The sequence below is a fragment of the Stigmatopora argus genome, chromosome 10 (genome assembly GCF_051989625.1).
Source record: "Stigmatopora argus isolate UIUO_Sarg chromosome 10, RoL_Sarg_1.0, whole genome shotgun sequence".
Lineage (NCBI taxonomy): Eukaryota > Metazoa > Chordata > Actinopteri > Syngnathiformes > Syngnathidae > Stigmatopora > Stigmatopora argus.
In genome coordinates this window covers 2,355,792-2,368,623 of record NC_135396.1, presented here as the reverse complement: position 1 = coordinate 2,368,623, position 12,832 = coordinate 2,355,792, and the positions used below count along the sequence as shown (strand labels likewise).

At 39.4% G+C, this 12,832-nt stretch overlaps 1 protein-coding gene across 1 annotated transcript in view; it reads right to left on the bottom strand.

Moving 5' to 3' along the window:
- grik4 (glutamate receptor, ionotropic, kainate 4) overlaps positions 1 to 12,832 on the bottom strand; it is a 220,526-nt gene that overhangs the window by 80,849 nt on the left and 126,845 nt on the right. The window contains exon 7 of the mRNA XM_077610706.1: positions 12,331 to 12,428. Coding sequence (XP_077466832.1) covers positions 12,331 to 12,428 — 98 coding nt within the window. The remainder of the gene's footprint in view (positions 1 to 12,330; positions 12,429 to 12,832) is intronic.

Here is a 12,832-nt window from a genome sequence, read left to right as displayed (position 1 = left end):
GAGCTCAGGGATGCCACGTAGTAGTTAACATCATATTTCTGACACAATCTGGCAGTTTTCTGAGGGCTAGTACCCTCACCTTTTGTTTGGACTGGCCTCAGATCAGAGCTGACGATTGCACAATTCCTAACAAAAGCCTGAGGAGGATCCGATCATCTAAAGTTTGACACGATTGGGGGTGAATGTTTGCAGAATGATAGCCTCAACTCTTGAACTCAGACTCAGACCGCCATGTTTCGAAGAAAAGTTTGTGGTTGAGTATACACACCAGCAAGCCAGGTCAAACGACAATTCCGGCATCCTTTTATGTTCGACCGCATCGTGTACAAAAGTTGCAGTATCGTCAAAACACAAAAAAAAATGAATCGAGAAAAACTGCGTGTGCGATAATATATATATTAAGCATGTCGAAAACAACCTACAGGTCTACAGATGCAAACACAGAGCACACATGTTTTCTGACTGACGTAGGAAATACAATCTCAGTGTGCATAAAACAATTTTCATTGCCGCCCACATGGAGCTGGTTTATTTATTATTTTTTTACAGTAGCATTCATTTGAACGCCTACACCAACGTATGTGAACAAAACTCTCTGGCAAACCTTGTCAGTATAATTTCAGATGACAGTGACAAAAATAGCGTCACATTACCAATCCCGTTATTAGTGTAGGCTCTTATTTCCATAGTTATGTTAAAGAATCCGAATGGGAAACATCAATGATTTAATGTTTGTATTGTGAGTCAAATAATAAGGCCTTAGCTATTCAACCAATAGATGATATAAAAGCGATCCTCTCAAATTTGAAGGTTACGAATTGTGCCGAAACGCTGGATTAATATATTCCGAAAAAAACGACACGGTTAATAAGAAGGAAAACAGTGGCGTTTCTCATCCCGACAAAAGGAAAGTCGGCCAATCCCTGCTTAGGATTCAATAAATTCACGTCTCCTGCCCAATTCATTGGGGCATTCAATCTTCAGATTGATTACCTTGTTCTTCCGCTGTTGATTTGCTAAGAAATATAAATATGAGCAATCTCTTGTTGCCGGTAATTAAATGCTAACAAGCTCAAATACCGGACACAGACTAGTTTCTTCAGGCAGTGAGCAGAGAAATTTCTGCCATTAAACATCTCTAGATGCAGAATTTACAACACGTTTAGAAACTATGGCAAGGCAATTGAACATTTAAACGAAATGTTTCACTTTAAAGAATTGTACGTATCAACAAATGGATAGGAAGACATTTCTACTATCATTTGCAAGAATCTGTTCGTCTCTGAGGATTTACTTGGCGGCTACGACTCGTACTGACGTCTAACGTGTTCGGAAAGTGTGTGTTGGCCAGAGGAAGAACAACTAAGCAATTGGTTGACAAATAGTTAGAAATCGCTAGATATGATAGTTCTTAAAGCCACGAAAATCTGAATAGCGTATTGCAATTAATGTATGCTAAGCATTTTAAGAAGTTCAAGATATTTTATTGGTCTCCGAACAAGTGTATACTATATTTTGCGTGTAGATGATATGATATTTGCTGGTTTTGTGGTTGTTTAGATACTATGGACCAACCCCAAAAAATCCATGTAAAAACCGTACTGCAATTTAAAGTCATTCTGAATAGCGTATTGCAATTAACGTATGTTAAGCATTATAAGAAGTCCAAGATGTTTTATTGGTCTCCGAACAAGTATTTACTATATTTTGCGTGCAGATTATTTGGTATTTTCTGATTTTGTGGTTCTTTAGATACTATGGACCAACCCAAAAAAATCCGGGTAAAAAAAGCATACTGCAATTTAAAGTCATTCTGAATAGCGTATTGCAATTAATGTATGTTAAGCATTTTAAGAAGTCTAAAATATTTTATTAGTCTCCGAACAAGTATATGTACTATATACCATATTTTGCATGCAGATTATTTGATATTTGCTGGTTTTGTGGTTCTTTAGATACTATGGATCAATCCAAAAAATCCATATAAAAAGCGTACTGCAATTTAAAGTCCTTCTGAATAGCGTATTGCAATTAATGTATGCTAAGCATTTTAAGAAGTCTAAGATATATTATTAGTCTCCGAACAAGTACATGTACTATATACTATATTTTGTGTGCATATTATATGATATTTGCTGGTTTTGTGGTGGTTTAGATACTATGGACCAACCATAAAAATCCATAGAAAAAGCGTAATTTGAAGTCATTCTTTCCCCTGAATTAAAATAGCTTCTGCTTAAGTGGCATGATTTCGAACAGATCCCAATCAACGTTGACTGTGTAGCCTGAATGGGAAATGGGGGTCCGCGTGAGTAGCAGGTGTTGGGTGAGTCATCTGGCCGGCCATTAGCGTGAAGTCCAGTGGGGCTTGAAGGAGATATTGGAGGACATCCTTCCCCTGGAAGAGCAAGAGGCAACCAAGCCTCTTCATCACGGCAGATTGCCTGTCCGTGGTCTTCTCCATGCCCATACGTCGCCTTCCTTTTTGTCCCCATATTCCCTTGATTGGTTTTCAATCCTTGCCCATTGTTGTGTAATGGAGTCCCTGGGCGTCTGGATGGATGGATGGCGGCGCCGCCAGTACTGACAGCGTCCGATGGAACGCTCAAACCTGGGTAATGGGGAGCCCTAAGCCTGGATAATAGTCCTACAGCGCGCAAGGGAACGCCGCGTCACCGCTTGGGGAGTAGCTTCGATTTATTCCAAGTGGACTTGTCCAATTTTTTACTCCCCTTTGTCAAAGTGATGGGACTTTTTTTTATCCTGTTGATACCGGCAATTTAACAGCTTGGTTGTCGTCCTTCTCTGAAATGTGACCTGGTGTTAGCTCGGTTGCTAAAAAGGTCACGTTCAAATTAAAGGAGGGCCGGAAAAGGAATTAATTGGTGTAAGAATGAGGTTAATTGTGTGGAATAAACTGGTGAATAATGGTGTCTTGAAGCAATTAAGCAATTGCACTACTTGGCTGCAAAGTGTTCTTGTTCAAGGGTGTCAGACTCGGGTTGGCTAATGTCAACTCGGTTTTATGTGGGCCAGACCATTTTAGATATAATTTTTAGATATTTTTTTATATAAATGGATTAAAAGAACTGGATCAAAAGCCTTGAATATTCCATTTTTTTAATAGATCTAAAACAATGTTTATTTTAGCTTTTTTTAAATATATTTTTAGATTTTAGAAAATGACTTTTGAACTAAAAACACAGAAAAAAAATGAAACTTTTTTTTCTTAGTAAGGGAAAACATCTAATAATCATTTGTTTTTCATTTCAAATGGAAACAATGTTTTTAACAAATTATATTCAATATTAAAGTGGCAAACCGAAAATATTTTTATATTTTCATTTTTAGACTTTACAAAATGCTTTTTGACCTAAAAACACCAAAAGAAAAAATGGATAAAAAATTGCAAATATTGATTTAAACGGAGAAAATCAGGAAATTTAATATACATCTATATCTATCATTTTAATTTGATCCTAAAACAGAAAGTTGTGATTTACTTTCCCGGGTCACATAATGATGCGGCGGGCCAGATTTGGCCCCCGGGCCGCCACTTTGACACTTTAGTTGAAGCTACCTATGTAACGGAGGTCATTTTTTTAATTTCTGAGATAGCTGGAATAGAAATAAAATAATAAAATACACATTAAGTCTGGAATTACTCTGCATGTATCTATAATTTTCCTTTGTGATTTACTACATTAAAGTGTCACCTCATGTTAGCAATACCAGAGTTGATTACCTAACAGTAATTATAATATCAATTTTCAAACAGCAGAAGCTGACCTTTAAATTGTCTCCTTTTCATTTTTATGCCGAATACAAGGATTTTCCATTAAATGACTTTTAACCAGCTTAGAGAGAGCGGAAAGAAAAGATTTGATTCATTCGCATTCATGAGATGAAAATACATCTATATATATTCACATTTTTCTACTAAGGAAATAATAGGTGGAAATGAAGGTTTAAAATGACTTGAGCATGTGCAACGTGCAATGTTTTTTGACCCTGGCGCTCTGAAGACAGAAAATCAATGGCCCACGTGACGAACACCAAGTTGTCAACCACGTTAAAGACGTCTGGCACCCTCCTTATCTCTCACCAACAGCTCGTTTAAATCGCACATACAGGTCGATTAATCTGAACGGCAAAACCAGGAAAAACGGCGCCTGTCTACAGGTACAAACTTCCAAGACACTGGTTTCCAAAATCCAGTCGCCGTCTATACATTTTCTCGTAGTGCCTTCAACTGGTAAAATCCACTTCCTAGCAGCATTTAATCATTAAATACAAATACTGGAGCTTTTCAGACATTACAACCGAGCCGCGGGGTGATTTTCCCGGGAAAAGACAGCAATGGACGTCAATGGCGAAAGGGCAAAAATTGCACTAAACTGGGGTAAAATAAACTTCCTAGCAGCATTTAGTGATTAAATACAAACACTGGAGCTTTTCAAATATCAAAACCGGGCCCACAACTGAAATATTATTGAGGAATATAGCCATATTTTACTCACCAAAAATCATTTTTAACTGTACACAACATCCATCCTCCTTTCTTTCTTCCTTCTTTTCTATCGCCATCGAAGCTAATGCTGAAAGTCGAGCCTCTCCTGTCGTATTTCGGCATAGTCTGTCTTGAAAATGGCGTTAAATCAACACAACAATATATTTGCTTGTGCAGCTAGCTCCAGATACAGTTTGGTAGCTCTGGCTAATCACTAGCCAATCATAGTTGGTGAAAGCGATGACGTATCCCTACGCCTGCGACAAGGCATTCTGTTACCAACTTGAAATCTGATTGGTTAAAGCAACAGTCCTATCGACGCTTGTGTAATGCAGCAAAGCCTGCAGAACTGATTGTGAAGGCCTTGAGGCAGATTTCTGACCCTGGCAACAAATAACGGCTGAAATGTGATTGGTTAAATGCTTCAATATGAAAACACACATCTGGAAGCAGTGCAACCAGGGGGGAAAGCAATGAAAGGAAGCTAACAGACAATTTGGAATTATTTCATAAGTATTGATGGACAAAATATAATATATGATTCAGATATTTCTTAGGCCAGCAGAGAAGGCCTTGAAGGCCCTGACGGCCCACCACTGCCAAAATCCCATTTTAGCCCATTTTTTTTAGGATCTCTTAGTATTAGCTACAACTAAACTAACTAAAATACAAGTCCTCATTTAGATATGTTCATACCTCGTCTGCATTCAACTTCAGTTTGCATTGTGGCAATAATTAGCTACTGTATAGTGATTTCTCAGGACTGTCTGAAAGGATTCATCATTCAGGATAAGAATTCAGGGTTCCTGTTGCTGTGTGCTGTGTGTATGTGTGTGTGTGTATGTGTGTGCGTGTTAGTGTGTGTTCCCTGAAGTGTGACAGAAGGGATGGCAGGTCTACAGTCAGTGGCTCGACAGGCGTTTAATGAGGAAGCTCTCACAGGAGAGAAAGAATACAATCTAGAACGCACCAGGAACCGCAGCGAAGAAGACGCACTTTTTGTTCAGCGGCAAACACATGTCAAGCCAATTACAATGTGCTTACGATATGCTTACACTCATTATTGACAACATTGCCCTTTGCTTTGCCAGCGTGACCTGAAAGACAGTTGGCACTCTTGGACTGCCAAGCAGTGACATGTTGTGTACTTGACTTAATCACCCCCTCCTACAACAAGGCTTGGAGGTATTATTTGTGTGTTAAATTGAATTTTTTTTATTGCGTTTTTGGTCATCATTGAAAGACCAATTATAATATCCATTGTTTTAGGACAGGGGTGTCAGACTCAGGTTGTAAGCGGGCCGCTTTAACGTCAATTTGATTTCACGTGGGCCGGACCATTTTAGATATAATATTTAGATTTTTTTTTATAAATGGATTAAAATAACCGGATAAAAAGCCCTGAATATTCCGTTTTTTATAGATCTAAAACAATGTTTATTTTAGCTTTTTTATATATTTTTCAGATTTTACTAAATGATTTTTGAACTAAAAACACAGAAAAGAATGATTAAAAAATGACAATTCTTGATTTAAAAGGGGGAAAATCAGGAAATTTAATATACATCTATACTCTTCATTTTAATTTGATCCTAAAACAGAAAGTCTGCACTCATGATTTACTTTCCCGGGCCACACAAAATGATGCGGCGGGCCAGATTTGGCCCCCGGGCCGCCACTTTGACACACCTGACATAGACTTTGACATGCACATTTGACAGATCATTTTTAGATATGTTATGAGCCAAGAAGGATTGTACTGGTATCAGTAAAAACAAAACCGAGGACCATACGTACGTGTATTAATATCTCGACTTTCAAAATATTTACATTTGTGGTTATAGTCCACGTCCCTTGGTGTTAAAGTTTACAAGGATCAATGACTAACCAGATCCAGCAAGTGGAGCTGAACCTTCAGGATTTAAAAAAAGGACAGACAGCCAGTAAGAATTACCGAGCCTTGGCAGAGGCCTTTGCTCTACAGAGTGCTGTTCCAGTTCAACTCACGCTAATAACGGCTTTTCAGCCCAACAGTTCTGCTCGTATTCAAATAGGAGTCTACATAATCATTTGAATTTGGCCAGGGATCGGAAACCACTGAGCTGAAGTGATTTTTCTGCAATGCAGTCAAGTGTGCAAGCGATCCGCAACCTGTCTGCTGTGAATCCAAGCGAAAATCCGACGAGGAAGGCAGTGGAAATAGGTGAGCGGGCCATATGGAGAACAGAGCCGGAATGCAAAAATTACATCTGTTGGTTTCAACCCCCGGAGTGGCAAAAAGGGCTAAACTGCTTCATCGCAACATTTTTTTTTTATGGGTCGTCAAACATATCGGGCCCGGGTGCGACAATGTAAGCGCAGTTTGGCAGTGAGCTTGTTTACATGACTCTTGTTGCAAAGTTCTGCTTATCAGTTGGTAAAGAGATCTGTCCTTGAAACATTTGTGGCCAAATGATCGGGATTTTTTCATTTCTATTAACTATTCGCTTAAAATGACCATGAAAGCGTGACTCGGGAAAATGAGCATTTTTCTTTTCATTTGAGGTAGATTCTGTTTAAAAGGAATTTAACATCCTCTAGGCCACAGGTGTCAAAGTGGCGGCCTGGGGGTCAAATCTGGCCCGCTGCTTCATTTTGTGCGGCCCGAGAAAGTAAATCATGAGTGCCGACTTTCTGTTTTGGGATCAAATTAAAATGATTATAGATGTACATTACATTTTGCTAATTTTCCCCTTTTTAAAATCAATCATTGCAATATTTTCAATCCAATTTTATTTCTTTTGTGATTTTAGGTCAAAGCGCATTTTGTAAGATCTAAATATATATATATTTTGTTTCCATTTGAAATGAAAAACAGGATTAAAAGAAATGTTCCATTACTAAGAAAAAAATATCAAATAAACATTGCTTTAGATCTATAAAAACTGACTATTTAGAGCACGTGTCAAAGTGGCGGCCCGGGGGCCAAATCTGGCCCGCCGCATCATTTTGTGTGGCCCGGGAAAGTAAATCATGAGTGCCGACTTTCTGTTTTAGGATCAAATTAAAATGAAGAGGATAGATGTATATTAAATTTCCTGATTTTCCCACTTTTAAATCAATAACTGTCATTTTTTAATCCATTTTTTTCTGTTTTTATTTCAAAAATCATTTTTGTAAAATCTAAAAATATATAAAAAAGCTAAAAATAAACATTGTTTTAGATCTATAAAAAGATGAATATTCAGGAATTTTAATCCAGTTCTTTTAATCCATTTATAAAAAAAATATCTAAATATTATATCTAAAATGGTCCGGCCCACGTGAAATCAAGTTGACGTTAAAGCGGCCCGCGAACCAACCCGAGTCTGACACCCTTGCTTTAAGTACTCCGCCCCAGCAAAACCAACTCGTCTTGACGTCACCCCCGCTAGTGAGATCTCAATTTGTGGTAGTAATGAGGCTGCTTCAGGTCCCAGTAGTCGTGGAAGAAGCAGCCTCGTGATAAAGATGAAGTGCGTTCCGGCTCCCATGGTGCCTTTTAGGAAAGTGGAACGTTGGCTACGAGATTTCGATCTCATTGGTCAGACGATTCAGAAAGAAAAACGTTGGTTTCCTCATGGGGGTCTGTTCTTCAGTCCAGTGCCCTTTTCATGAGCTAATGCATATGTCCAGTGAGATTCCGTTTGGAGGGACGGATGAAAAATGGTGTACAATATCTCAATTCTTAGTCGCGTTGCTCCTTAAACTCTTCTTATAACTTCTTGTTTGAATACTACTGAAAGTTAAGGTTGGTACGCCAGGCTCAATTACCACTGCTCAAAATAATAAATAATAAAAATGATTGCTATATGCTATAATCCAGTAATGTAGAATTTGCTCATTCAATTCAATTACGTTACGTCTTCTAACCTTGTGTTGAACAGACATATTTTTTTCACCTTTTGAAACATCAACTATCAAATCTTTATGATTATATGAATCCCAATAGGAATATTTTACCCCTCTGATACTTTTTACATATCAATTTGCCCCTGTCCATAAAATGACGTATATTATTTAAAAAAGTGATCCTTTTAAATCATTCGTATGGTGACTTTGTATTTATTACCTGATGTTGCTACTGAATCCCTTTTAATTGATTAAACGTTCAATTTACGCCACTTAGTCCCAATAGGCCGAACACAATTTCAATAGAGCCTGCGATCAAAAATTTATTTTCTCTCGCTCTAATTTACTTGGCATGAGAGAGCAGGTACACGTTTTCAATGGTTTGGAGATTCCCGGGCCAGGAAATTAAAAAAAAAAAATCAAAATAAGAACACTGGAAGGTTGGCAATGGCGTGGAGAACAGCAGCGAGGGATGAATATGACGTGCTGGCGGCGGGACGATAGCAGCTGCCGTGCGCCGGCCGGGCTTTTGGAGCGAGCGGCGTCTGGCACGGAGACGCTCTAATTTAAGCATAGTTGCAGCGTAAACGCTCGGCGGGCCAGAGAGGATTTGAAGGCTTGGCTCGCAAACTTATCGAGTGACAAAAAGCTGCTGAATCGCTGGAATGCTCGCAGGTGAAAATCAGATTGGACAGCTTCATAAACACGCAACGCAAACGGAGAGGACACCATGATTCACATTTTCAAAGGACAAAGGGCATCATTAGCTGGCTCTCAACATCGTATGAAGCAAAATTGATCGGTGAATCCATGGATTTTAGGGACGAAAATAGGTTGGACCAACCTGGATTTAAAAACCCGAGTCCCCCACTGCGAGGCCGACGCGCTAACCACTCAACCGCCGGGCCACTCCGCCCTAAAATACTGTTTATAGTTTATTTCGAACTATTATGTACATGTTTAAAAATTGTTGTATTCGATTGCGATGCTAAAGCACGAGGAGACAGAGGACAACCAATCACAGCTCAGGGAAATTTAGAGTGTTCAACCAGGCTAACATGGATTTTCTTCAATTAGTTATTACATTATAATGTAAGAGGAAACTGGAGTACCCAGAGTAAACATGCAAACTCCTCAGAGGAGGACAGACCTGGGATCGAACCCAGGACCCTAAAACTGTGAGGCCGATGCACTAACCACTCAGTCGCCGGGCCACCCTAGCCTAAAACACAGTTGACAGTTCATTTTGAACTAATGTGTACATGTTTGAAAATGGTTGTACTTGTGATGCTAAAGCACGACGAGACAGAGGACGACCAATCACAGCTTAGGGCAATTTAGAGTGTTCAACCAGGCTACCATGGATTTTTTTTCAGAATGTAGGAGGAAACCGGATTACCCGGAGTAAACCACTCCTCCACAAAAAAACATGCAAAGTCCTCACAGGAGGACAGACCTGGGTTCAAACCCAGGACCCTAAAACGGCGAGGCCAATGCAATAACCACTCATTCACCGGGCCACCCTGGCCTAAAATACAGTTGACAGTTTATTTCGAACTACTATGTAGTACATGTTTGAAAATTGTTGTACTTGCGATGTTAAACCACAAGGAGATAGACGACAACCAATCACAGCTCGGGGCAATTTAGAGTGTTCAACCAAGTTACCATGGATTTTCATCAGAATGTAGGAGGAAACTAAAAAAAAAAAACTCCTCACAGTAGGACAGACCTGGGATCGCATCCAGGACCCTATAACTGTAAGCCCGACGCACTAACCACTCAGCCCTATTGGTCTACTACCTACCCACAATTCCAAATCATGGCTACTTGACCCCAAACTCACCTCGAAAAATTCTACCTGAGAACACCAATCCCCCCGCCCACCATCCACCATCCACCCTCCACCATGTAGTGGTGTGGTAATCTCTGTGTTCTTCAGCTAGCAGATGGCTTTGCAAGCCCCGAGCAACTACAGAACATCAGACTTGGTATTAATATTCATGACTTTCTGACACATTTGAGTCACTGAGAAAAAACATATACTCTCCATTTAGACACGGATGATATCCATTTCATGGTACAAGGGGAAAGTGGGTTGAAAAAAAACCAAGTCATGAGGATCTAATCTAGTCTTCACGTTAAAACATTTGTAATTGAAATGGAAAATAACAAATCTAGGGTCAGGTGGATTGCCATAGACCATAGACTTATTGCAACAGTCTTCCCTTACATGCTTGCCAATTGTTGCATTTGCCAAAATGTGGTTGGGGCATTATATATTGCAAAATGTTACTCCATATTCCATTGTTGGACCAGTTAGAGCAAGGTTTAGATTTTTTTATTATTATAAATGGATTAAAAGAACTGGATTAAAAGCCTTGAATATTCAGTTTTTTATAGATCAAAAACAATGTTTATTTTAGCTTTTTTTAAACATATTTTTAGATTTTACAAAATGATTTTTGAACTGAAAACACAGAAAAAATGGATTAAAAAATTACAATTATTGATTTAAAAGGGGAAAAATCAGGAAATATAATATACATCTATACTCTTCATTTTAATTTGATCTTAAAACAGAAAGTCGGCACTCATGATTTACTTTCCCGGGCCACACAAAATGATGCGGCGGGCCAGATTTGGCCCCCGGGCCGCCACATTGACACCTGTGAGTTAGAGTTATTACAATAATATCAAAATATCTGAAAATCCGCCATTTCTGGGCATTAAACATTTACCCAAGCTGGGTCTACTTTTCCATTTCTGATCAACTGCTACTTGTTAGAAAATTTGCTGCCATGCACTTTTTTTTCTCGGATGACATCTCTCTGGACTCTGCGAGTTCCGCTTTGCTCCAGGGTCTTTTTGAGGGGGGTAGCAGGTTATAGGATGGGGGGTCCTACCTATCTGATTCGAGATGCAACATTAGGCCGTGGGCCAATCTTCTCATCTCCTCCTGAGCTTTTTCAGCCTGCTGCAGACTATCAAATATTCAATAAAGGTTTATTTCCCAAAGGCTGATTGCTAAATCAAACCCCCCCCCCCCCCCCCCCCCCCATGCTGTTGGATGAGCCCGATTTGCTGCAGTTTACAAATTGTTGCAGTTTCTAGTTGCTACTGAGGTAATAGCCATTGTGGTTTTACCCTTCATTACACCGGTTGAATATGGAGACCATCTGAGTAGAAGTATTTTCCATTGAAGACAGATTAGATCAAGGGTGTCAGACTCGGGTTGGTTGGCGGGCCGCATTAACGTCAACTCGATTTCATGTGGGCCGGACCATTTTAGATATGCACAAGTGATATGTTAAATCGGATCGACAGACAACTGGACCTAAATGAATAAAAATAGGCTATTTCACGCGGCATGCATTTTCTTTTAACTTCATTATGTCCACTTGCAGGCACACGATTCATTGCCACAGACTGCAAATGCAACTATCGTTTAATTTTGTCAATAACAAAGGGTCGCAAGGGGTGCTTGAGTTAATAGCCAGCCAATTGCACAGCATAAAAAGACATTGACGTTAGGGGGAATTTACAGTTCAACCAACTAGCCTAGCATGCATGTTTTTGGCATGTGGGAGGAAACCAGAGTACCCAATGGAAACCCACGCAAGCCCAGGGAGAACATGCAATCTCCACACAGAGTGGACCGACCTGGGATCGAACCCCCGACCCCAGAATTGTGAGGCCGACGCGCTAACCACTCATCTACCGGGCCGCCGAAATAGTTTAGTTTAGTGTAATGATAATTAAAACAACATCGACATGATAATAATGGCAATAATAATGAGAAAAGCAGTTTTTAATTACTTTTTTTAAGGTGGCATTTTCCCAATTGAGGTTAGTCGGGGGTGATGTCAATTTTAGAATATTGTTTGCCTCCCAGTAAAATCATTAACATATGAGAATTGTTGTTAAATCCATATTTGGAATGGACTCACCTCCTTCTCGCCGCAGATGTTGCTGATGATGGAGTTGGAGGCGGGACTGGCAGAAGGTCCAAGGACTGCTACCACACCTTTAGACATTATTTGGCACACTAGGAAAAGAGGGAAAAGCGTTAATAGTTGCAAAAAAATATCTTTAGAATTTTTTTTAAGGCTTCAAAAGGAGTGATGTAAAACAAACTGAAACTTACAAACGACTACAACTTTTAAACTGTTGTTTCCAATGTATGGGAACATTAGTCAAGTATCATCATTCCAATTTTTGAGATTGTACTGAAGTTGCTGTCGAATATTAACATCCATATGAGAAAACTGACGCACTAATGCACATGTGTCAAAGTGGCGGCCCGGGGGCCAAATCTGGCCCGCCGCATCATTTTGTGTGGCCCGGGAAAGTAAATCATGAGTGACGACTTTCTGTTTTAGGATCAAATTCAAATGAAGAGTATAGATGTATATTAAGTTTCCTGATTTTCCCCCTCTTGAATCAATAATT